This window comes from Podarcis tiliguerta (genome assembly GCF_965153285.1).
Source record: "Podarcis tiliguerta genome assembly, chromosome: 7".
Taxonomy (NCBI): Eukaryota; Metazoa; Chordata; class Lepidosauria; order Squamata; family Lacertidae; genus Podarcis; species Podarcis tiliguerta.
Window position 1 is genome coordinate 31736248 of NC_139540.1, and position 25297 is coordinate 31761544.

Sequence of the window (25297 nt, forward strand, 5' to 3'; positions counted from 1 at the left end):
TCCTGACAACCCACGCTACGCCACTGTATTAATTAATACTATCATCACCATCATGATCATATGACTGATTGATGAACAGGAAGGGGGAGATCTGCATCCCTATCAGGATGCTGGGCTCAGCCCGCCCACCCTCAGCACAGAGTCTACTGCTTTCTTTCTCCCCTTCTGCTGCCAAAATAGTTCAAGGTGGGATGTGGGGAGCCACCCTATTCTAAAGGTCATGAAGCTTACCGGGTGGCCTTAGGCCAATCACTGCCCTTCTCCACTTAACCTACTTTGCGGGGTTGTTGTGGCGATAAAATGAGGAGGATATGGGATAAAAATATAAATTGTAGAAAATACCGTGGAGAACTAATTGCTGAAGCAGAATGTTATTTTTGAGGGGAGTCTGTTTTGGGTTGAGCCTTTGAAACCTCCAGCCTCCAACTACCTACTTTTCTTAAAGAGTAAATCTAGTTTGCCTACAGCCTGATCCTCAAAAGGCTTGGATACAATTGGGGGGGGCGGGGGAGGAAGAAAAAAGAACAATCCAGCGCAGCCCGTTCCGTCTGTAGGGGAGCTCCTGTTTCGGATCCGATGCAGGTGCAACGAGTGGCGTCAGGCGCCTCGCAACCCCGCTCCGCTCCTTCCCGCGGCGCTCGCCACACGGGGGGCCACAAACCCGGCGGTCTCAAGCGACGTTTATCGGAAAGAGCCCTGCGGTGCCCGGAGCTGCCGCTGGGGGGCGCGGCGAGTCCACCGCCGCTCGGGCGGCGCGAAGGGAAGGGGATGCGGACGGGGCCATTTGCGCCGCCAGGAGAGGGGGGGAGCGGCGGCGGGGGTCGCGCGCGGGGAGGCTTCCGCCGCGGCGGCCCGGGAGCGGGATGGTCCAGGGAGCTCTAGGCCGTGGCTCTGCGGCCGGCACCGGCGAGCAGGCCGCGGCGGCTGCGGGCCTAGCGCCGCGGCCGGCCGGCGGGGGGGTGGCGGAGCGGTTGGTTGGGGCCGGCGGCGGCCGAGGCGCGGCGGCGGGGTCAGTTCTCTTTAGTGTTTGCCGATGTTGGAGGCGTCTCCAAAGTGTCCCTGGGAACCAGGTAACTGAGGCCGCGGGGGGTGCCCGGACGGGCCCCGACGGGACACCGGGAGGGACTGGGGGGGAGCAGAGGCGGGCGCACCGGCTGACGCCGGGCTCGGGAGATGCTGGAGCCTCCGCGGCGTGAGGGGAGCCGCCTCCCTGCCTTGCCGCCCTCCTTCCCGCTCTGCCCCGGAGGCGGGCGGGTCGGGGACTCAGTCGTCGTCGTCCTGAGTCTGGTCGGTCGCTCTTGCGGGGCGGACGAGGCGCGCAGGTGAGAGGGACGGCCGCCCGGGGAGCAGCGTGCTGCTCTCGCAAGGCAAAACAAACACAAAATAAAAGAGCACGCCTGAGCAGCCAGAAAGAACCCAACGCTCTCCTCCTCCTCCTTGGAATGGACGTGCCTTGAAATAAGGGATGCCCCCCACTCCCAAAAGGGAAACAAGTTCTCCGTCCACTTTATATCAATACCTACCTGTTTCTATTGGGCCGCAGAGCTCTGGTTATTGGACCCCTTCATTGCTTAGCTAAAAAACCTCCAAAACTAGCCTCTTCTTCTTCTTCTTCCTCCTCCTCCTCCTCCATGGCTGTCCCTAGAGAGGGTGTGACTTTTTTTTGGCTCAGTTGCTGCGGCACCTAGTGGAAGCTGTATTGATCTTCACAGCTCATTCCCAAGTCCAGGGACTGTGTAGGGAACCCTTGATTCACCACTTTCTTTATCCCCATGGTTCATCCTTTAATGTGGAGTTAGGCAGGAGGCTTCTGACCTGAGGAAGCATGGCTTGAATTCTTCATTTGACTGCAAGTTGCACCGCCTATAAATTACTTGAACACTTAAAGCATCTCTTGTCCTATCATCGTCTCCCCCCCATGTGATTTTGTGTTCTGTTGTAGCCGTGTTTTGTTTGTACTATGCCTTGGGCCATTATTTTAACAATGAACATTTTTTATATTTGTATCCTGACTTTTCTCCAAGAGGCTCAGGGCAGTTTAGATCAAGGAGTCCCAAACTGTGGTCTTGGGCCACCTGTGTTCTTGTGAGCCTCATTTAGTTGGCCCATGGCATGTCTGTAGATTTGTGGTTAAAAGATGAGGGAACGGTACATCCATCACATTTCATATAGATTTTAATTGTATTTTTGCACTTCTTTATTGTATTTTACTGTTTTAAAATTTGAATTCTATGGAGTTAAAATTGTGATACAGTAGAATACAAAATATGTAAGAACCAAAAATAGCAATGAAAATACAATTAAAAATAATACATCATTTAGCACAGTGAAATACAATTGTTAAAATGGGCAGAAAACCATTAAGTGGCCCACCAAGACTGATGGGAGTTATGGCTTGCAGAGGAACAGCATATATCTGCAGAACCAGTGCAGATGCTGCCTGGAAATGGGTGACTACATTCTACAGCAGGTTCAATTTGATATTACATTTATTAATGTAATATCAGTACAGTGGTGCTGTACTGTAATATCTGTAATATATTAATGTAATATCAGTACAGTGGTGCCCCGCAAGACAAATGCCTCGCAAGACGAAAAAACTCGCTAGACGAAAGAGTTTTCCGTTTTTTTAGTCGTTCCGCAAGACGAATTTCCCTATGGGCTTGCTTCGCAAGACGAAACGTCTTGCGAGTTCTTGCGAGTTTGTTTCCTTTTTCTTAAAGCCACTAAGCCGTTAATAGCCGCTAAGCCGTTAATAGCCGTGCTTCACAGGACGAAAAAACCGCAAGACGAAGAGACTCGCGGAACGGATTAATTTCATCTTGCGAGGCACCACTGTATATAAAAAAGCATCATACACAGGAACTATCCTTGAAAGATGTAAGTTTCCCCTGGTGTAGAATCCAGTGGTCCATCCAGTGTAGAATCCAGTGGTTCTGCAGATACAAGTTGGCCCCCTGCAATCCATAATGCCCATCAGTCCCACCAGCAACCCTAAATGAATGTGGGGCATGCCCACCTCCTCACCTATGTAATACTCTGTCATGTTAGATCTGATGGAGTTGCAATTGTGTTTGAAGGTGAGAAACAAAAGTTATGCAGGAAGGCATCAGTGGCTTTCTTTCATTTTTTTAACTTCTCCCCCACCTTTCATGATGGAGCTCAAGACAGTCTACATAGGTGGTTATCTCCTATACAGGTACTGACTGCACCCAGGTTACATAGCTTCAACAAGGGGATTGTGTCTTCTGATATTTAGTTGTAATGCCCAAGAGAATGAGTAGGTTAGAAATGAAAGTAAATGAATAGATTAGTTTTCAAAGATCAGGGTTTTAAAGATCATACAAAGTTATGTTTACAAGTAGATGATATATGTTGTATAGTCAATTAGTAAAGGAAAAAATACCAAGTAAAAATATATTTGTATTGTGCTAGTGATGATCTGACACCAATTGATTAAGTTGGTGTGATGGCCTGGAATGTTTATAAATACTCCCAAGTGCCTATAAGCAAAGCAACCCAGCTTTTCTGAGGAAAAGTTGTCTTTTAGCTCATTTTCATTAGGCACACAGTGTTGGGGACAAGCATGCGGGGCATGCTTGAGGACTCAGAAGAGGTACCATGAGACAGAAAGGTGAAAGGGCAAGGAGGCTGAAGGAATTTCACATACTGATTTGAATTAATCCATTAATAGTTTGGTTTCAGACATCTCTCCCAGTTTCAGTTTTATTGGATTAGCTGTTACGAGTGCTTTAATATTGGTTACTCTCTGAACTGATTAATTCCATTAAAACATTTTTACATCTGGTCATAGTAATATTTTAAGTTGCTAAAATACATAGTGATACATGAACTTTAGTAAGGGCAGTGCAGTATGTGAAAATGTGTGTCAGTCACAGATAGTTCGTGACAAAAAGTTATGGAGTAAACATTTGGTTTATAGGAGTTCTGGACAGCTTTCATAAGAGGGAACGAGAGACAGAATAAATGAATTGGGACATTGTTGCAAGCCACTATCTTTACTTTTCTGATTGTTAAACTGTCAAATAATACATCAATATGATGGGTTGCATTTTTATTAACTCTAATCTTTTTGACCTCTGACCTGCCTACTCAGCTACCTAGTTTTGATGCCATTGGTTGAGCAGCCAGATGTCATGGCCCAATGGCTGATATCATTTTAGCCCAGTACCAATAACTTTATCTCCGGCACTTTAAATATTGACTACATGCAATAGTCTTTTGAATAACACCCTTGCTGTTGCAAATTAGTCAGGTGGTTCAAGAGCCTTTCAGTGAAAACATTAGCCACAGTCTCATGCACTTACATGGTAGAAAGTCCCATTGAACTCAATGCGACTTAATTCTTTGTAGAGGTGCATAGGATTTCATTGATTGACAGCTACTGCTTAGTTGAAGGAAATGATAAACTCTGTACAGTAAGCCCACAATTTACATGGGGGTTATGATTAGCGACTTCTGGGTTTTGATCATTCAGGAGCCGATTTGTTCGGGAGCCAAGGTGTTTGAGATCCAAGGTACGGCTGTATTATTTACTAAATTTATATACTCCCCTTTATCCGAAGATCTCAGGGTGGTTCACAAAATAAAAATACAGGATAAAAGCACAAAAACAAAACAATAACATCCCCTCTCACAAACACAAGTGGTTCAGGCTTTGTCAGACCTCGAGTGCAAAAAGTTCCAAACCAGGGAGAAGCCACCAATAAGCTCTCCCATGGAAGGTGCCCTTAAGAGTCTGTATTCAGTTGGTGTAAAGCACCAGACAGGGCCTGCCCACCCATGAGGCAAGATGAGGCAACCACCTCAGGCAGCAGATCCCGCTGTGGATCTTTATCCCTCTACTTTGTTCCTGATGCAGGTCTTCACTCACTCCTTCTTCTCTGGCAGTGTGTGGGGGGGGGGGAGGCATTTTGTGGTTCACCTCAGGTGCCAAAATGTCTTGGTCTGGCCCTGGCATCAGAGCTGAAAATATGAAAGACGTAGCTAATACAGCCAAGACTGATAATTTCTTTAATTGAAAACCGTTTTTGAACAGTTCATTTGGATTGCTGGTCATATTTGTGCTTTCCCTTACGGATGGAAAGAAGCACAAAATAATACTAATACTTTGGTGTATCTTTCCCCCCTTCAGTAAAAATCAATGGCACAAGTCATGATGCAGACCACACCAAATCACTCTGGATCTCCCCAGTCTCCAGCAGTGCTAACCCCACCAGTAACAGCAACAGGTTCAGTGGTTCTTCAGCCCTCAGTGAATGGATCCATTCCAGAAGCAGCTGTCAATTGTAATAATTCCACAACTGGTCAGGTGGATTCCATACCTTCTAGCAACTCACAGGGTAAGGCGGTGGTGGATTTAAATTGTATTTTCATTTTGTATTATCAGCGTTAGGGGGGTTGGAATAAGTGATTCACAAAGAGCACAGAATGAAAGAAATACTCAAAAACACCTAAAACACAATTAGTACAGTTTCACTGCTTTTACTGAATTTAGCTTAAAGTAGAGTTTTGTTTCCTGGACTCTATAGAAGCCCTGAAAAGAACTCACCTCTCTCCCAGCTTGACTGTACCTTCTACTGAAACGTTTAAAACTGCATGAAGTTATCCAAGTGTGTTTTCTACACTAGGACAAAATGTCTAAGACTTTTTTGTTGTTGTTTTTTTTTTGGCAGCAAGTGGTATTTCTTTTGTAGCTCTGTAAGTAAAACATTGTTCCTGTCCTTGTAAACTGAAACACTGGCCCCAAAAGTAAACCTGCAATGAAAGTTTGTGTTGTTAATGAACATAAACAATAGGAGAAGAAATGAAATCACAGGAGGAATAAAATATTAGCAATTCCCAAGCTTTCTTCAGTTCAGGGAGCAGTGATTAAAAGGCTTAGATTAGAGGAGATGCTAGAAATGGAGAAACAATAAACAGAAAAAATGGGTTAGATCTAGACTTGCCCTTCTGCTAATGGAAGCCGATTCTCCCTTTTGCAGTGGTGCCCCCCATGCCATCTTTCATGTTGTTCTGGTAGACCCTCCAGCCTTCTGGAGCAGTTTTATTTTTAGGGGCCTGCGGGCGGTGGCATAGGAAGGGGGGGTGCGGTGGGTGTGGGCCGCCCCGGATGCCATCAGTGGCCTGCAGTGCGCCGAGCCACACGTCTCTTCTGGGGAGTGACGCCCTGGCTCAGACACCTGCAGGCTCTGTGCTGCCCGAAACGTCAACGTGGGGCTTGTGGACTCGGAGGTTCTGTACAGTGTGCTCTGCCCCGGCTTGCGCCGCCCCCGGGTGCAGAACTTTTGTGCTGCCCCGGGCGCCCAAGCAGCTAGCTACGCCACTGCTTGCAGGTGTGTGGGGGGGGGGGGGAGGAATCTGCGAAAACTGCCTCTCCTCTCCCTCTTTCCACCATTGGGTGAATTGCATGAGCAGAATGTGACTCGGGTCAGGTATGGATGCAATACACAGATTGAGTTCAAGAAATTTTAGTATGTGCCAAAGACAAGCACATAACAGGTTTTAATTATTTGAAGTACTCATAAAGGTTGTAATTAGTAACTTTAACATTAAAGAATTTATATAACATATATTTTAAGATTCATATGGTTGAAGTAAAAATACCTTAGGTGACTTTTAGACTTACCATCCAAATTCAGTTTTTTCTTCAACATGGTATCTGAGATTTGTTTTTCAAAGTTTTAGCTAGTGTTTTTTTATTTTTTTACTATTTCTACAAACTGATGATGATGTTTCCATATAAAAACAACCTTGTATCAATTTTATTTACAGGTCCTTTACAAGATAACATGGCAAACCCCAAAGAGAAAACTCCAATGTGTCTGGTAAATGAGTTGGCCCGTTTCAATAGAATTCAACCTCTGTATAAGCTCTTGAATGAACGAGGACCTGCTCATGCCAAGGTAACTTCATACATTTCCATTGTATATGCCATTTGTTACCGTTAGAACAGATTATGAACAGAGTAATCCTTGCTGAGTGTAACATGCCTGCAGTTCTATAACTTTGGGTTGCCACTAAGTATATGATTTTTTTCTTTCCTACACACATAATTAACTCCAGTCTTCAACATTGCTAGCAATTTAATAAGGCTCAGTTGTACAAACTTTCCCTTATGATTTCAACCACACAGTTCCAAAACTGCTTTGTTTTAATGCACCCCTACCACAAATGGGGGATGCGGGTGGCACTGTGGGTTAAACCACAGAGCCTAGGACTTGCCGATCAGAAGGTTGGCGGTTCGAATCCCTGCGACGGGGTGAGCTCCCGTTGCTCGGTCCCAGCTCCTGCCTACCTAGCAGTTCGAAAGCACGTCAAAGTGCAAGTAGATAAATAGGTACTGCTCTGGCGGGAAGGTAATCGGCGTTTCTGTACGCTGCTCTGGTTCGCCAGAAGCGGCTTAGTCATGCTGGCCACATCACCCGGAAGCTGTACGCCGGCTCCCTCGGCCAATAAAGCGAGATGAGCGCCGCAACCCCAGTGTCGGTCACGACTGGACCTAATGGTCAGGGGTCCCTTTACCCTTTACCTTTTTACCACAAATGGAAGAAATACCCTTTCGTGACGTCATAAAACCAACATTTTCCATCTTCTGCCTTCTTCATCATCCTGTTTTCCAGGGAAACCAGTGCCACCAGGTAGTGATTTTGATGCAGTTGGCTTTATAATTGGTTGATACAATAAAAGAGGATCTGGCTATTAAAATTTGACTCCATTCTTCTTTGGGAATATTTATTTGGAGATCTTTAACGCCCCCCTCCAATGCCTGGTGTGTAGCTGCTTGTACATTACTTAAAATAATTGTAGGGTGTACACACACATACACATCTGGATCTATAGTGACCCAGAGTGGAACTTTGCTCACAGGATGGACTTGCTAGTAAATTGTGGAAGAGACCATTTTCTCAGATTTCTCCTTCCCCTACAGTCCCTTGTGCCCTCTGCAGAACAGCATGGGAGGTGGGGTGGGGTGGGGCACAAGGGGAAGGGAACAGTCAGGAAAAATCTCTCTCCCTTGTCTGGCAGCAGGAGCATCTGCTAGATTCAAATTCTTTTCATAAACAGAAGGATACACCTTAGTATCTAAGCTTATGCCAGCTGTTACATAGTTCTGCATCCAAACTTGGGTGCTTTGGTAAAGGTTGCTTTGGTAGGTACATACAGAAACATACACAAGATCTTTGCTTTTCCCTGCAGTTCTACAGGTGAAACTTGAAAAATTAGAATATTGTGGAAAAGTTCATTTATTTCAGTAATTCAACTTAAAAGGTGAAACTAATATATGAGATAGACATAGGGCCCTTCCAAAGCTACCTTCAAATTAAAGCTTAAATTGGCAGACTGTGACACTGAGCCAAGGCAGAGATCCTTTTCAATCTTTTTCATTTTTACATAGGAAGACAAAAAACACCAACAAGTCTCAGAATGCAGGGTCACAGAGGTGACCTATGATTTGATAGTAAAAAATAAGAGGATCTATAAGGATTTGTCCCTTTGGTCCCTGTTTTGCTGCCATGGCAGTACAGGAAAATACCAGGCCCATGATTTCTACATTTCATTAATGTGATTTGTGGTTTATGGTGGGTGTGGATGAAAACAAGCCATTTCAAGAGGATCAGTTTCAATGGTCCTGACTTTTGTGTGTGTATTTTCCCCCTGGTCTCCACTCCAGTCTCACAGGTTGCTCCCCTTTCGCTAACATTCCCTTTTGATCATTCTGCTCAGCTTCTAATCTCAGCTGAAAGAAGAAGTGGGGAAGAGCATTGCTCTTCTTACTTCCTCCTTAGCTCTGTGCAGTGCTTCCAAGGACACCTGCACTCCGGGAGTGGGAAATTTGCCACCCACATTACCAATAGTTCTGAAGTTGTTCCATCAGCTGTGCAAAAAAGTGGTGGTGGGCAATATGAACATGCAGATACACCTGGTGCTTGTAAACTAGAGGTAATATATTCACTAGTCACCTGTGCTTGCTAGGGCTGATGAGAGTCAATCCAAAATCTCTGGAGAGTAGATGACATATTTCACAAGGGTTGCTCTTGCTAACATTGGCCTTATTTACTTGCCCTTTACGTCTTTGAAGATGTTCACGGTGCAGCTGACTCTTGGAGAGCAGACATGGGATGCTGAAGGAAGCAGTATTAAAAAGGCTCATCATTCTGCTGCTAGCAAAGCTCTGAGTGAAACTACCCTCCCCAAACCAGCACCTAGACCACCCAAAAACAATGTTAATAATAATCCAGGTAAGTCACCATTCTACTTGCCACAATATTCATGAATGTGTTCAGCCTGGGTTAGTGTCATTTCAGCTGCGGTATATAGCAACCATAAGTGAAGCTGGAAAACAGGAATCAGCAAAATGATGAAAAGCTATACTCTTATCATGAGATTGCATAATTATTCATTTTATATAGCAAGAGCTATTGAGCTTTCATATTTCTGCAAGATTCAGCTCCAAAGTATGTAAATTGCATTAATATGAACTGCATTAATTTGTTGGGGGAGGGAATAGTGACCAGACACAAAATCAACACATTTGAACTGCTTATTTATCTTAATAAAGCTAGACAAGGAAGAATTTTAACTCGTGTCTTTGCAAGAGGGTGTCATGAGAAAGTACATTCAAAGGATGCGTTCGGTTATACATTTTGCACTGTTTGACCAGCAGAGGGCTGTAGAACACTTGTGATTCAAAACCTATGTTGCTAAATTGCAAAAGGAGGGACATCAGATCTACTATATCACTTTTCTAAAAGCAAACTATGTTTTTGACAGAAAATCACCACTAGTAACAGTTCTGTTGGTATAGTAAGATCATGACAGGACCAACTAAAATGTTGTGTGTTTCTGCTTTATTTGTCAAAATGAGATGATAAAACTTTTACTACTATAGCAGTTTCATACTGATCTATATTAAAATAAAACTTGAGACTCTCCAAAGCTGAACTAACAAGAGTTCTGAATGTAGAATTTGTTTCAGAATGTAAATTACTACATTCTACAGTCTATAGAATGTAGATTACTACATTTTGGGGTATTTCACTTCATATTGGCAATGCCTTGCCATTCCCAGTACATCTGTTGAGATTGGCAGAGGAAGTTTGCTGGTGCTTTCTGTTTTCTGTGGTGACACAATACAGGGCCTTCTCTGTACTGGCACATTGACTGTTGGACACCCTCCCTCTGAAAGTATGATTGCCACCCTCAGTAGCTACCTTTTGATGCCAACTTAAGCTGTGTTTTTTTCATTCAGGTTTTTTGTAGACTAAGCATGAATATTAGTCATTAGTGTCATTGTTAATGTTTTCTGCTGTGTATGTTGTAATGATTGTTTTAGATTTTTCAAAGATCTGTTTTTATTGTGTGTTGTATTCATGTGATTGACCTGTTATGCCTTGCATGGTTTAAATGGATGTAGGATGTTTTAAAATTAAACTAACAAATAATAATAATAATTTATAAATAGTTCTCTTTATCAGTACAAAATTACCGGCACTTATTCTGTGCAAATTACAAAGATAAAGTGTTGTGTGGAGTGACATTTGGTCTAATACAGTGTATTATTTTGCCTTTCTGGTGTTAGTTATCCTATATATAGGGTAGCTTCACAATATTCAGTTCTTACATGGAAGACCACCCAGTAAAGAAATTGATGTGAAACTTGTTTCATAGAATTGTAAAGTTGGAAGAGATTTCCCTGAGGGTCACTTGGTCCAACCCCCTGCAATGCAGGAATCACAACATGCGGTTTCCCATCCAATTTTTAAACCATATTAGACCTTCTTAGCTTTGCAAATGGGCTAGTAGTTTTCATTGCTACACCACTAGGAGGAGTTTTGTAAGATATTACAATGCCACACTGCTTATAAAATGTTTTATTGCATTTCTTTTTGTTTTGCTTCTGTAAGCTATCTTGGGTGCTACTTGTGAAGAAAATGCAAGAATTTTAGAAACCAAATACATTTTATTTATTTAAAGTATTTATAGACTATGAGTAAAACATACTCAAGGCAGCTTATGCAATACCAGATAAAAATACAATTTCCAACAATAGTAAAACAGAAGTAGAATACCAAATCTTCTTTAACACATACAAACATTTATAAAACCTGGCAGTAATACATACACTTTCAGTTCAAAAATAAAACACATTTTTTTCCACAAAACCATTTGCTATTGAGAAGGCACTCATTAGCAGCACAGAGAGTCACTAATGAATAAGCTAGTGAAAATGAGTGAGTTTTTAAGGCCTCTCTGAAGTTTAATTCATTGGTTAGCAATGAATTCAAAAGTTGTGAGGCCGTTGCAGAGAAAGCCACTCAACCTAGTGGTGGGTAGATGACAGATCATTGGCATTTGCAAAGCACAGAGCTGTGGCTTTGTATGGTTTGATTCCAAACTGTGGGCAAAAGTAGATCACCTGATGTCTTTGTGATGCCAGGGGAGTGACAGACTTGGCCTGCAGGGGATGAGGGAGATAGAGATCCGGCCAGCCACCAGCTGCATCCAGTTTCCCCACCTCTGCAGTAGAGGGACTGTGTCAAGAACTTGGTAGCTGGCCAGTTGTGTGTGAGGAGTGGGGTTAGGAGTCTCAAAAGCACCAGTGAGAAAAGCTGGTTCTTGGCTACAGTTGTGCACAGGAATGTAGGAATAGCCATGTGAGTGCACATGCCCTAGGAAACCAATTCATGCTTGCTTTTTTCATGTATCTTTATTGGGAGCAAAATATGCCTGTTATCCTTTGTGCTTTCATACATAGTTAAGATTTTCCATCTAGGTAGGAATATCATTTGCTCCATCCTGCTTAGCAAACATTGCTAAGAAAATGCACCGTAGAGGATGCAGACTGCTTGCTGCCTTTTGTAGTTTCAGTAAAAATCTGGTATCTGAATGGATGAAGGACAGGCTATAAATATTTTTTAAAAACCATATAAAAATAAATGAAATCAACAAGACTACCTCCATGCCTGAGACGTCTGTAGAATCTTGTACCCAAATCTAGATCTGATTTTTTAAAAGCCAGTTCTGCATTCTAACCACTAATAATTTAAGTTAAAAATGGAAGCAGTGTTGAACTTTGTATTTCTATTTCACTTCTTAAATGCTGGTTATATCTTCTTATTTTTGACAGGCAGCATTACCCCAACAGTGGAGTTGAATGGTCTTGCTATGAAAAGAGGAGAGCCCGCCATCTATAGGCCGTTAGATCAAAAGCCAGTTCCAAACTACAGAGCAAATTATAACTTTCGAGGCATGTACAATCAGAGGTTTGTGTGTTTTCAAGTGTTCCTTTAATTTTCCTGGTTCTGACTGCTCTTCAGAAAGCAAGCTCAGGGCAGCTTTTTAGCCTCCCATTTCTACTTCTTGCTTTTCATTAGTTGACATCTTATCTGCTTCAAGTGTGCTCTGAATTCTGAAATTTCCCTTTCCTTCTGGATGAGATTGAGAAGCTGCATCTGGAAAGTTAGCAGGAAACGGAACTGTTCGTCCATCCCAGTAGATATTTATGGCATTCTTCAGTTTGCAGATGTTGTTACTGGATAGCATTTGGCTTATTATTTTTTTAAAAAACAACCCCACCGCAATTCTGCATTTTACAAATCTCCCGTTTAAGACATTCCTAAGAATGGATGTGATCTCTCAACAGCTGTTATGTGAGAATAGCAAAGCTTTCATTTTCAAGCTGGTCTCTACATTTTTTAAAGACTGACAGTACAATCTTATACACGACTATTCAGAAGTAAGTCTCACTGAATTCATTTGTTTTCTGGTAAATGTGGATATGATTGCAATTCACAAGCTTCAGAAGCCTATGAAAGCCTGTGAAAGTGATCTGTAGCAGCAGCTTCGTCAATAGAGGTCACAAAATACCCTTACTCCATCTGGGAACATCCCCAACCCCCAGGAGACAGTTGTGTTTTCTAAGCATTTTGATCCAGTTAGGCATTATTAACATCATTATGGTTTTGTAACCTGGTCATCTAAGGGCATGTGATCATCAGTTTCTCTGCCTTCCCCCACCAATAGTTAATTGACACCCCCCCCCCAAATCAAAGAATGATTATAGCATTATCGCAAAAGAGATCTCCCACACAGTGGTCCCAGGGCATGGTCAAAGGACAGATGTTGCTGCCAACTTGCTGTGTTAAGCAGCTGTCAATCTGGTCATTTCCTACATGGAAGACCACCTGGGAACGTCATGTACACTGTCTTGAATCCCATGGTAGAAGATAGAAGGGATATAGATGTTTAGAGGTCTAAATAAATCAAGGTGGCACAGGATAATATTTTCTTTTCCTTGATTAACCATTTGCTGTGTATTCATTTTTCATTTTCTTTTTTATATGTTAAATCTGCCAATAATAAAAATAAATCTGCAAATATCAATATAGGTGCTTTTTGATACATTGAAGGAAGTACATACAATAAACAAAAAATACTACTGATTATTAGAATAGTATTTATGTTTTCATTCCTTATAAAATATACTATCCCAGAGCCCAAACATCCCCAGAAAATAAAAAGAAAATAAAACAAGCAAGTGTGCGTTGAACTCTCAGTGGCTCAGCCTCAGTGGATGCTGTGTTGGCCTCTACCAATTTATCAAGCAACTCTTTAGTTGATTAATCTCTTCGTTAGGGCTGCAGTCGTAACTCCTAGCAGGGAGAGTGGCAGATTTGATGAAGCAGCGCAGCCAGTGTGCATCCACAGCCCTACTGCTTCACTGTGCCAGCTCCCAGGTTGGTGCATCAAAGTGACCCAGATCAGTCCTGTTGCTGTCTCATGATGGCAGCACATGATCTTCTAGATCCTGAGCCAGCCTACCCCACCCCCATAAATACCCCATTTTGGGATTTCCATTGGCTAACACTGTTGGTAGCTTCCATCTGCCTCCCATTCTTCCAGCATGGTAGATAAGGGGGTTGGACTGTGTTGTATATTAATCAAAGTGTAGAATTTTTAAAAATACATACTGCTATTCTTTTATCAAAGCAGCTTGTTTCTTAGTACAGCCAAAGTGGGAAATGTTGTGCAAATAATTTGGGTGGCGATGGATTTGAAATGCATTCCCATTTCCCCCTCCCAGTGCCTTATTCTCATGCACCCTTCAATGCAAGCCATTTCCCTGGCTAATATTTCTAAAGATAGCCAAAAGGGCTTGGTAGTGAATTCTCATATTGAAACTTGCAACTCATCTGGAGAACTGTCCACCAGAGCAGGCAAGCCAACCTAATGTTTGAAGGACTTGCATTTCCCTGACAATCCTAGGAAGAATGTGGAACCACATGTGCCTGTTTAGGGCAGGATGGGGAGAAGCAGAAAAGTGGGATAGAAATATTTTAAGTGAAAAGAAATAAAGCAAACGTTAAACATGGAATGTTCTTGGCAGGGGAGTTCAGAATAGTCCAATTCAGATTCCTGAAGTACAGAATGAATTGGAAAGACTGAGATCGTAACACTTACAAAATGTCCCTGCAGCATGTAGCTTGGCTTTCTTGCTTGGGTCATTCAGAGATGATTACCCTACAGGGACTTACTTGCATGTGAGCCTACTCTCTTGAATGCAGCACCCTGATTGTGGTTTGGTGTGCATACAGGGTAAGAAGGGGCAGTCCTGCACTGGGACTCCTGTGAGAGTTGGGTGAATTTTAGCTCTCTCTCCAGTGATGTTGCTCTGTAGTAGGCAGTCTGTTTTCAGGGATACACTGGGAAAGCTGTGACTATTCAAACCCCACTAGCCAGTGCAAGTATAGTAAAATAATAGCATGTCTCTGTTGGGGTAGGACATTGGGATTCATTCAGTCCTTTGCATCCTCCTGGTTTCTTCAAATTTGGGCATACAAAACCCACAAATGAATCAGAACTAGTATCCAACTTATTTAGCAGAGGTATGCTTTTGAAGTATGAGCAGATCCAATGATCCTACCTTTTTAAAACAGCAACAAAAGGCTTTTGCATTCAGTTTTCATGTACTAGTGTACTTCTCAAGAGGCTAACTACAGGGTAATCTACACATTACACCCAAACTGCATGTAAGGAAAATCCAACAGCCTTTTTGTAAATCAAAAGCAAGGAGGCTGTGATTTTGAGCTGAGGGGTGGTGCACCTGCATGTAATTATTTCTCCACTGACTTTTCCTCCTTGGGTTCAAATCTGTAATTATCCTTGTAAAATGGATCTGTAACTGAGGGATGATTTTGAGCAGGGGAAACTACAGGTGGTTAAGCCCTACCACCATCCCTACTCAAAATCACAGCCTTATGAAGCTGCTTTCATTAAGCACAAAACAAACCTGTGGGGTTTCATGTCATGCATTTGCTGTATTGTTTACTACTTTGGATGGAAAGTTAATCATGTTATGGAAAGACAACTCTCCATAGTTTCTGACCACACAGTAAGCCTGGTGTTACCTGCCTCCCTGTTCTTCTGAGGAGGTGAGGGATTCTATATGACCTACCCTATGGCTGAAGGCTGCTTTCCTGTCATACAGTTATGTGCAGTGAATTTTGAAGTAGCTGTCAATCTGTTCCCCATGATTTCTTTTCACTTTTGAACACAGCTGCAAGAAAATCCCTGGGGAATGCTACCCTGTGCCTTTGTGATTGGAGAAGAGATTTGATGTGATATGAGGGTATGATTTGCTTAGCTCATGTGGTTAGATTTGGTTAGAGATGGTGTCCCATGAAAACTTTTATGATGGCTTCCACACAGCTGGAGTAATGTAGAAACTAGATATGGGAAAGGAGGCAGGTTACAGTGTCCTTACTTGTGTCCATATTTGGAGAACTGTGAACTATATCTACAGGAGATGCAGAGAGAGAGAGTTATTATGTTCATAATGACTTAGTCAAGTGGCTGCAGCAGTGCAACGTAGAATAATTCTCCTAGGCCATCAGAGGGCAGTATGAATTTGTCATTTGTGTTTAGCTTTGACTGCAGAAAGCTCACCCAAAAGCTTTTTCCAGTACTTTCCTATTATTTCATATCTATTTTTTCCAGAATCTTAGCAATAGGGTGGTTATAGTGTTTTGTCTCATAATAGTTTTCTTAAAGTATTAAAATGGATGAGAGTATAACACCTTGACTGTCATAACATTGTGATCAATCCAATCTCACCAAATTAACTCTATAACTGAAGGCCCTCAGAAGTTAAGAACTAAATGGTCACCTTGTTGATACTAAGCTCTGTCACAGCGGCCCAGTTTACATAAATCTATAATATTGTCTGAGAAACCCTCTACTACCATTATGGAGGCAATTGAGAAGCTAATACAACTTCTCCAGGAGGTCATAACACATGAACAAAATCTCTCTCCCAGGAGTTTTGGTCCCAATAAATCCGGAAGCATCCAATGGTTTGATGAGCGCAGTTTGATGAAAAGAGCACTAAGAGGCTCCTATATTTCTTACAGGAAATTGGGGTAAAACTATCTTTCCCCAAGCTATTTTCAACGGGGGTGGGGGTGGGAAATCAGACCTTATTGTCTCATAAAAAGTGTCAGAATGATTCATGGTTGCTGCTTTTAAATGCTTCTCTTAATAACGACTCTAGAACCTTCTGCTAGCTGACTTTGGGAGCTTTATGCTCTTGATTTGAAGTTCTAAATTGTTGTATCTTGGCACAGGTCTGGGAGGACCACTTTAGACCCATTGTTACATTCCTAGATGGCCTTGCATCCAATGTAGACCCTCTTTATGGTTCTGTATTAGCAGCCCCACAAAATAGAACCCAGTCTCTCCGAAAGATGTTTCACATACAGTATAATATAATTAGCTGAAGAGTGAAAAGGACTCCAGGAATTGACTATATTCTTGCAGAGCTTTTAAGTGTATTAGCTATTGTTGACTGCCCTTATTACTACAATAAACAGTTCTAATATGATCCCTTCTAGCTAGAAGAGAGCACCATTAGTACTCATTTTTTTAAAGGGTCAAGCTAATGATCCAGAAATCTAGAGACTTAGCAGTTTGCTATCAGTTAATGGCGAAGTTATATCCTAGGTTCTTAATAGATTAATTTACTTTTTTGGAATCAGAATATACTTACTGATTTTCAAGCAGCATTTAGAGAGAACCACTCAACCCTTTACCTACTGTCTTGTGCTTTGCCACCTTGTTAAAAAATATCCAAGACCCCTGCAGGAAAAGCTGTTTACTGTCTTCATGGATATTAAGGCACTTTTTGATTAGGGCAAGCTGTGGCAGAAATGACATTGTTAGATGACATTCTTGTTGATAAAAGTCTCCCCCCCCCCCCCTTATTCAAGCTACAGTGGTACCTTGGGTTACAGACGCTTCAAGTTACAGATGCTTCAGGTCACAGACACTTCAGGTTACAGACTCTGCTGACCCAGAAATAGTACCTCAGGTTAAGAATTTTGCTTCAGGCTGAGAACAGAAATTGTGCGGTGGCAGCGGGAGACCCCATTAGCTAAAGTGGTACCTCAGGTTAAGAACAGACCTCCGGAACGAATTAAGTTCTTAACCTGAGGTACCACTAGCAATAGCCTTTTACAAATTAGATGTGGCAATTGGACAGCTTACTAAAGATATGTCCATGGCCAAGGGAGCTAGGCAAAGATGTATACTTGCCCCACCTTGTTCAGTCTGTTTCTGATTGATCTTGAAAATGACCCAAAAGGACATCTGCTAGCTATATATATATATGGATTAGGGGTTAAGCAGAATTCTGAATAACCAAATTATGGAACAAGTTAAAAGCTTCCAATATTTGGGGGTAGTATTCCATCATACTCTGTCACATATCCTTTGCATCCCAGAAAGCTCAAGCTAATTCATCTGCTATACTACACCTTTTCTATACCTAAGGTGGTCAGTATATCCCTGCAGATATTAACATTTTTAATTCGAGGGTAACTTTCTAATTTATTTTTGGAGCTGCTGTTTGGATTAGGGGAGTGTTGTCTGAGTCAAATGCTGTTCAAGTTAAATTCCCTTGAGCCCTTCTGCAGATCCCAATATGTGTTCCTAATGGAGCTATATTTTTGGAAAGGGACCATGTCCTTTTGAGATAAGAGACTGGTTGGCAGTCTTAAAGCTTTGGCTCCCGATCTTTATTTTTAAGATAAGAACAGAGTTTTTAGCACATTTATCTGGGAACACCTATTGTAGTTTTTGAACATAGCTTGTTGCACAAAAAGTTGCCTATAATGGATGCTTGCCCATTCTCCTTCAAAAAGGAGAGATATAGTAGTTATAGGAGACCTCAACTATCCTGATATTTGTTGGAATTCAAACTCTGCCAAGAATGTAAGGTCCAACAAATTCCTCGATTTCCTTGCTGACAATTTCATTTCCCAGAAAGTAGAAGAAGCAACAAGGGGTCATCTCTCTTGAACCTGGTCCTCACCAACAGGGAGGAACTGACTGATGAAGTGGAAGTACAAGGAACCTTGAGAGGAAGTGATTATGTCCTCTAGGGTTTTATTATACACAGGGAATGGAAAGCTGAGTGTGAAGTCCCCTGGTCAGAAATACTCAGAGAGAAGGAAGCCCAAGATGGTTGGGAGTTTCTTAAAGGTGAAATATTGAAGGCACAAAGGCAGACAATTCCAACAAGAAAAAGAGGGGGACACCTAAAGAAAATGGTGTGGCTGCTTAAGGATCTTATATATATATAGGAAAGTAAGAAGGGAATGTACAAGAAGTGGAAGAAAGAAGAAAAAACAAAGGAGAAGTATACAAGAGTAGCTAACAGTTGCAGGGAGAAGGTCAAGTGGGCCAAAGCTCAGAATGAACTCAGGCTTTCAAGGTGTGGCCCCTTGATCGGTACACTATACTTCTATTAATGAGCATAGCCATGATTTATTTTAGCGGGGGCAGGTTTTACGTTGTGGGGGTGGGAAAACTGAGTTATCTGCGACACAGTTGGTCAGTTAAGTATTTTTATTTATTTACTTGATTTAGGAGGGGCATCTGCGCCCCCCGCCCCCTGGCTATGCCCATACCTCTGTTGACGCAGCCTAGAATAGCAGTAGCCTTTTTTTGCTGCTGCATCGCACTGTTGACTTATGTTAAGCTTGTGGTCTACTAAGACCCCTAGATCATTTCCCAACTATTCTGTGAAATGGGAAATGGCAGTGTGTCTGCCCTGGTAAAGCAAAGACTTTGGGACATTTCCCCCCAAGAACTTGTGGCTTATTCAGGTGCAACCTGTTCACCTTGTTCTTTTGGTATCTCTTACGATGATCCCTTCCAATTAGCTGCCTGCTTTAGGAATCGTCATGTTGCTCCATAAATTTTGTTCTGGCCAGAAGTGGGAAGTCAGGCTAGGGAGTAGTGAATCAATGCTTGAACACAAGGCCAGAAAGAGCGCTGCTTAGTTAAAGGCCTGGAGAGCCACTGAAGTCCAGTCAGTGTATTCAGGGTTTGGACTGACCAGGATGCCTTTAAGGAGAGCAAAATCTGTACTGCAGGTCCTGATGGCTCAGTTTAGTAACCAGCTGGTTGCTAGAAGCAAGGAACCTGGTTCCTTCATCTAAGTTCCTTAGGCTAAAACTGAATGAAGCTGGATTCCGATTACAGAAAGAGAAATAACTGTGTTTCTTCGTTTTCTATGTTATCCAACTCGGCTTCGGTGCACTGCCATCATTGGATTAGGTTTTAAATTGAATTAATAGTTGTTAATTATCTGCACAGTGACTTTTATTTTGCCTTGCTTTCCATTACCATACACTTCCCACGCGCGCACCCCCCCCACACACATTGTTTTAAGGGAAGTGTGGAGTACAGCTGTGCTAGTGCTTGTTTCTAGGAAAGGAAAAGGGGGAAAGTCAGCCCATTTCCTGTGACTTTTAAAAAGCAGAAACATCTGTTTGAGAAAGCGGTCCCTGGAGCACAGTGGCAAGGGAGCATGCAGGTGATGTGCTGTGCCATTGCCAGTAGCTATCACATTGGATGATAGTGATTAGCATTAGGGCTCCAGAGGTGGGGGAAGCATTTTGTATGGGTCTGTCAAGAAAGGATGGTCCTTTATGGATGCTGTACATTTTTGACAAAACAAAGGGCTTTCTAGCCGTATTATGTTCTTTGAAAGCATAGAGGGCCTGAAGATGAGTGAAGAATAATTCTGGTTATGGATTTCGTAACCAAAACTTCATCAGTGGCATTGGGACAAATCACGCCACCTCTCTCCCGCCTTTCAAATCTGTCCACAAAAAAAACACCACTTCTGTGAAGCCTTTGGCTTAACTCCTTAGTCTCTACCTACCTACTGAAAATAGGACTAAGTATGTGAAGCTGCACTAAAGCATCCCTACTGCTTTCCTCCTTTTTTCTGCTCCCTGTACCATCAAAATGTAAAATGTAAAATGTAAAATTCAGGTCATACTCCATGTGCGCACATACAGTGCACATCTATCTATTACTTGGCTAACTGTCTTGAATAATTCTTTCTTCAGCACATTTGCTTTCTAAGTCTAAACTCCTTTTTCTAGCTTGCTAATTAATAGATAAGAAGAGGCCATCACCTTTGCTTAAACCATTTGGCAACTGACTGTTTACCTCTCTCTGTTGGAGAATTGGTTGTTTATGCCTACATCTGTGTTCCCTGATTTTCAAGTAGTTTAATAATCTAGATTGTATAATATACCATCTGAATAAGTTGCACAGCTTAGCTTTATCTCTGTAGCATCAGTAGTGGTAAATATAGTACTGGACTAAGTGGCTGAGGCACTTCATTCTTTTTTGTTTACATGGCCACTATGTTGTCAAATGCAATGTTCTTTTCAGTGTAGGAAAAAGATGATGCTACAGTTAGAGATGTAGCATTGTTTATGTTCTTGGACTCTAATGAGTTTTTGGAAAATGTTCTTACTAACCACTCTGCAGACTGTTAAGACTGGAGAGTAATGCAGTTCATGGGAATTTTTTTAAAGAGCTGAAGTAGATAAGAGACTTGGATGTTCTGTCTTTCCACTTTGCATAGGAACATTAGAATTCCTTGCTTTATATAATATGGCTGAAGTACATTACAAAACTTAATTGCAATCCTTTTTATAATCACCGTAACTTTTTTCCCACATCCCCCACCTCCGTTTGTAAAGCCTTGGCCAAGGTCAACATCAGATTTTATTGATCAGCGAAATACAGCTTATAGACCTAACCTGCCTATCTCTGGGGTAGACAGTTTAAGCAACTGCTTCTGTTTGCTGTAACAATTGACATAATCACGCTCTTACAAGATTTCCAGGTATGTACAAACAGAAGAGGAAGTTATATAAACTGATTATACCCGTTCCAGAAAAACATATGATAGCATAGAAGAGTTATAGAAATCCTGCTAATTGAATAATTTTTCTTTCAGACTAGAAACTACTGAATTAGGGGGATAGTACTACTAGTCCACGCGATGGGGTGAGCTCCTGTTGCTCTGTCCCAGCTCCTGCCAACCTAGCAGTTTGAAAGCATACCAGTGTGAGTAGATAAATAGATACCACTGTGGTGGGAAGGTAAACTGCATTACCATGTGCTGTGGGACTCGTCATGGCCCTCCGTGTGCCAGAAGCAGTTTAGTCATGCTGGCCGCACGGTCCAGAAAGCTGTCTGTGGACAAACGCCGGCTCCCTCGGCCTGAAGTGAGATGAATGCCGCACCCCATAGTCAAGTTTGACTGGACTCAACCATCCAGTGGTCCTTTACCTTTACCTTTAGTACTACTAGTGCTTATTATTTATATACCACTTTGGAATTTTAAAAATGCTTTGTGTACTCTAAGGTGGTTTGGACATTATGATAAATCCATAATTAATAAATAATAAATCAGCCCTGTATACCTGAAGGAGCGTCTCCACCCCCATCATTCAGCCCAGACACTGAGTTCCAGCACTGAGGGTCTTCTGGTGGTTCCCACACTGCGAAAAGTAAAGCTACAAGGAACCAGGCAGAGGGCCTTGTCGGTAGTGGCACCCACCCTGTGGAATGCTCTCCATCAGATGTTAAGGAGTTGAGTAATTATATATATTTTAGGAGACATCTTAAGGCAGCCCTCCATAGGGAAGTTTTTTAAGGTTTAAGGTTTTACTATGTTTTTATATATGCTAGAAGGTGCCCAGAGTGGTTGGGGCAACCCAGTTAGATGGGTGGGGTACAAATAATTTATCATCATCGTCATCATCATCATCACTATGGGAATGAGCTACAATGAGCTTTGGACTTCTACATTACTTTGATGAGATCAGAAGCATTTACCTAAATTTTTAAAAATTAACTACAGCTTGTCATTTCATCAAAATCCAACCAGCTATGCATAATAGTTACATAGCTGGGAACCTGTGCTAAAAAAATATTCTGGTGAATATTTTGAGGCCCTTGAAAGTCTGTTTTTTGTGTGTGCTGAAAATGTTCTCTGGAGAACATTTGGCTCAACCCAACATATTTACACAAAAAGTCATTAGGGAGTTATGAAAATTGTGAAGGGAGCAATCAGTATGCTTAATATAAGTTATTTATAATACAAAACTGACAAATATAATTTGCATGGAAAAGGAGGAATTAAATGTGCACAGCCTGTATATCAGCTTGTAATGTTACTTGTTTCATTAAGAGGTTTCTAGAGGCAAGCACTCTTTTAGGAATGTTTATGCCATCTGCAAAAATACAGGAAATGCAATATGAAAAAAATGCCTGATACAGTAATACTTTATTTGTGGTGTGGTGTGTGTGAGTGTGATTTGATAGCCATACAAGGAGAGGTCCTAAGGGATCCTTAGTATGCAATTAATATTTTGGCTGGAAAAGAACCAGATTGTTTCAGCGTGCTTATATGTTATGACATCATATGCCAGTAAAATTATAATGAACAGAAATTTTGTTTGCCTCTGTGGCAAACCAAAATGAGTTTTGTAATTGTCAACAGACCATTGCAATTTATATAATTACAATGGCGCCTGATCACACCAACTTGAAGGCATGTTATGAACCCCTGTTTTTAGATGTTAAGAACTAGCTGTAAACATTTACTCATGGCTGAAACCTTGCATGCCAGGTCATAGTTTTAAAGCTGATTTCCAGCTTAATACTCTCCGTTCTTAAGTGATACTAGTGGTCTGCTAAAAATAGACGCCTATTTTAAAAATTGACTTTTTGAGCATGCTAACTGAGGGGAGGTAGTGTAAGTTATACTCAGACTAATTGAACTTAATTTAATAATTTAAATATTTAAAATATTTACAAATTGCCAATAACCATAGATCTTTTAAGTGAGTAAAGGTAAAGGTACCCCTGCCCATACGGGCCAGTCTTGCCAGACTTTAGGGTTGTGCGCTCATCTCACTCTATAGGCCAGGAACCAGCGCTGTCCGCAGACACTTCCGGGTCATGTGGCCAGCGTGACAAGCTGCATCTGGTGAGCCAGCGCAGCACACGGAACGCCGTTTACCTTCCCGCTGGTAAGCGGTCCCTATTTATCTACTTGCACCTGGAGGTGCTTTCGAACTGCTAGGTTGGCAGGCGCTGGGACCGAACGACGGGAGCGCACCCCGCCGCAGGGATTCGAACCGCGACCATGCGATCGGCAAGTCCTAGGCACTGAGGTTTTACCCACAGCGCCACCAGTGTCCCCTCTTAAGTGAGTACCAAATAATAGAATGCAGAATAACATAAATCAAGTGTGATCAGATAAAAAAATTAGCATTCTTAAAATGCTTGTTGAAGTGAACATGTCTTCATGGCATGTTGAAATCTGTACACACACTGTACAGATTTTCTTTACCTCTATTGGGAAGGTATTCTACAGTGCAGGGCTACTGTGAATGTCTTGTGCTGAATGTAGAGAGGTTTGATTTCAGAGGCATGGGGCATCTTCAAAAGCTCAGTCCCTGGTGATTTCACTTATCTTCACTTCTATAAGGAGTGAAGCACTCTGTAGGGTACCTAGGTCCTAAGTTGTTTAAGACTTCATACACTAGTACTAAAACCTTGAACCTGGTCCAGTAGCATACAGGCAGCCAGAGTGGTTCCCACAGCAGTTATTTCATGCTTTCAGGAAGCTATTCCTATCAGTAATCGAGCTGCCGCATTCTGCAGCAGCTGAAGCTTCTGGAGCAGGCTCCACATAAAGGACATTGCAGAATTAAGGACTGAGGCTGCCAGTGCATGGACCGCTGTGCGTAAACTATCATGGTCCCAGACTGCCCCTAGCTGTCTCACCAGCTGAAGCTGATAAAATGCAGTCCTAGCCACTGAAGACAACTGTGGTGCTAGTGATGGTGTTGGAACTAGAATCAACCCCCAGGCTACCGACTTACTCCTTTAGAAGGAGTTCAGACCCATTCAGAGTCATTGGTCAGTTTCCCAGATCCAGGGACCACCCATCCACAGTCTTGCCATGTTTCAGTCTCAGATTATTGGCCCTCGTTCAGCCCATCTCTTGAGTCTAGGCACTGATCCAAGGTTTGCACGGTTGTTGCTTTGGAAATTCATGTGTATCTGTGTCTCAAGTCTGTTGTGGTTGTTATTTTGGGTAGTGAGCTATAGATGCAGAATTCAGACTTGAAATAAAGCCTGTACAGAGTGATGGTGAACCATCAGGTTCCATATGATTATTTTGGTTCCCAGACGCCCCCTGTAGAGTGTCCTGGTTTTTCACTGGAAGTGTGGCATTCCCAGGCCTCTCAGATGACAAAGTTGAGGAAGAGCTCAGCCTAAGGCCTTTGGAGAGCTGTTCCCATTAGGGGTTGATAAACTGGGTTGAAAAACAGCAACATTGGTGTTAGGCATCATCTCCTAGAGATTTCTGTGTCGCCTACAATATACAGTGTGTGTGATTTGGATCAGGGAGCTCCACCTTCAAATCTCCACTCAGCTCTAAATCTTACAAGGAAACCTTGAACAAGTAGCTATCTTGCAAATTCATTGTGATGATAAAATTTAGAGAAACCCACATTTGCTGCCTTGGAAGAACTGTTTTTCAAACTACATTTGTACCCTGCATTTCCTTCAAGTAGTTCAAAGCAGTGCACATAGTCCTTTCGCCCTGCTCATTTTATCTTCTCAGCAACCCTGTGAAGTAGATGGGGCTGAAAGAGAATGACTTGGCCAAGATCACACAGTAAGCTTTGTAGCTGGTAGAGATTTGAACCTGAACCACCCCCTGTCCTAATGAGACACTCGAAAGGTGTGATATATAAATAACCTGTATGAACAAGGTATTTTTGTTCTTACCACTTGCTAAAAAATTCCAGATCCCTTTGAAAGAGGATCCAACCAAACTTCTGTTTGATTGCAGTCAAGCAATCAAAAAATCTTGTCATACACC

At 42.3% G+C, this 25297-nt stretch overlaps 1 protein-coding gene across 5 annotated transcripts in view; it reads left to right on the forward strand.

Annotated features, from left to right (window-relative positions):
* The first annotated feature begins 743 nt into the window (after positions 1-743).
* The window catches only part of STAU2 (staufen double-stranded RNA binding protein 2), a 141977-nt gene continuing 117423 nt past the window's right edge, over positions 744-25297 (forward strand). For 2 of the 5 annotated variants that reach the window (XM_083451084.1, XM_083451085.1), the window contains exons 1-5: positions 909-1070; positions 5156-5363; positions 6796-6926; positions 9104-9263; positions 12152-12287. In XM_083451084.1, coding sequence (XP_083307210.1) covers positions 5165-5363; positions 6796-6926; positions 9104-9263; positions 12152-12287 — 626 coding nt within the window. In that variant the 5' untranslated portion in view covers positions 909-1070; positions 5156-5164. Of the gene's footprint in view, positions 1071-1122; positions 1323-5155; positions 5364-6795; positions 6927-9103; positions 9264-12151; positions 12288-25297 lie in introns of those variants that run through there. The other 3 variants (XM_083451083.1, XM_083451082.1, XM_083451081.1) reach the window with 3 other exon arrangements.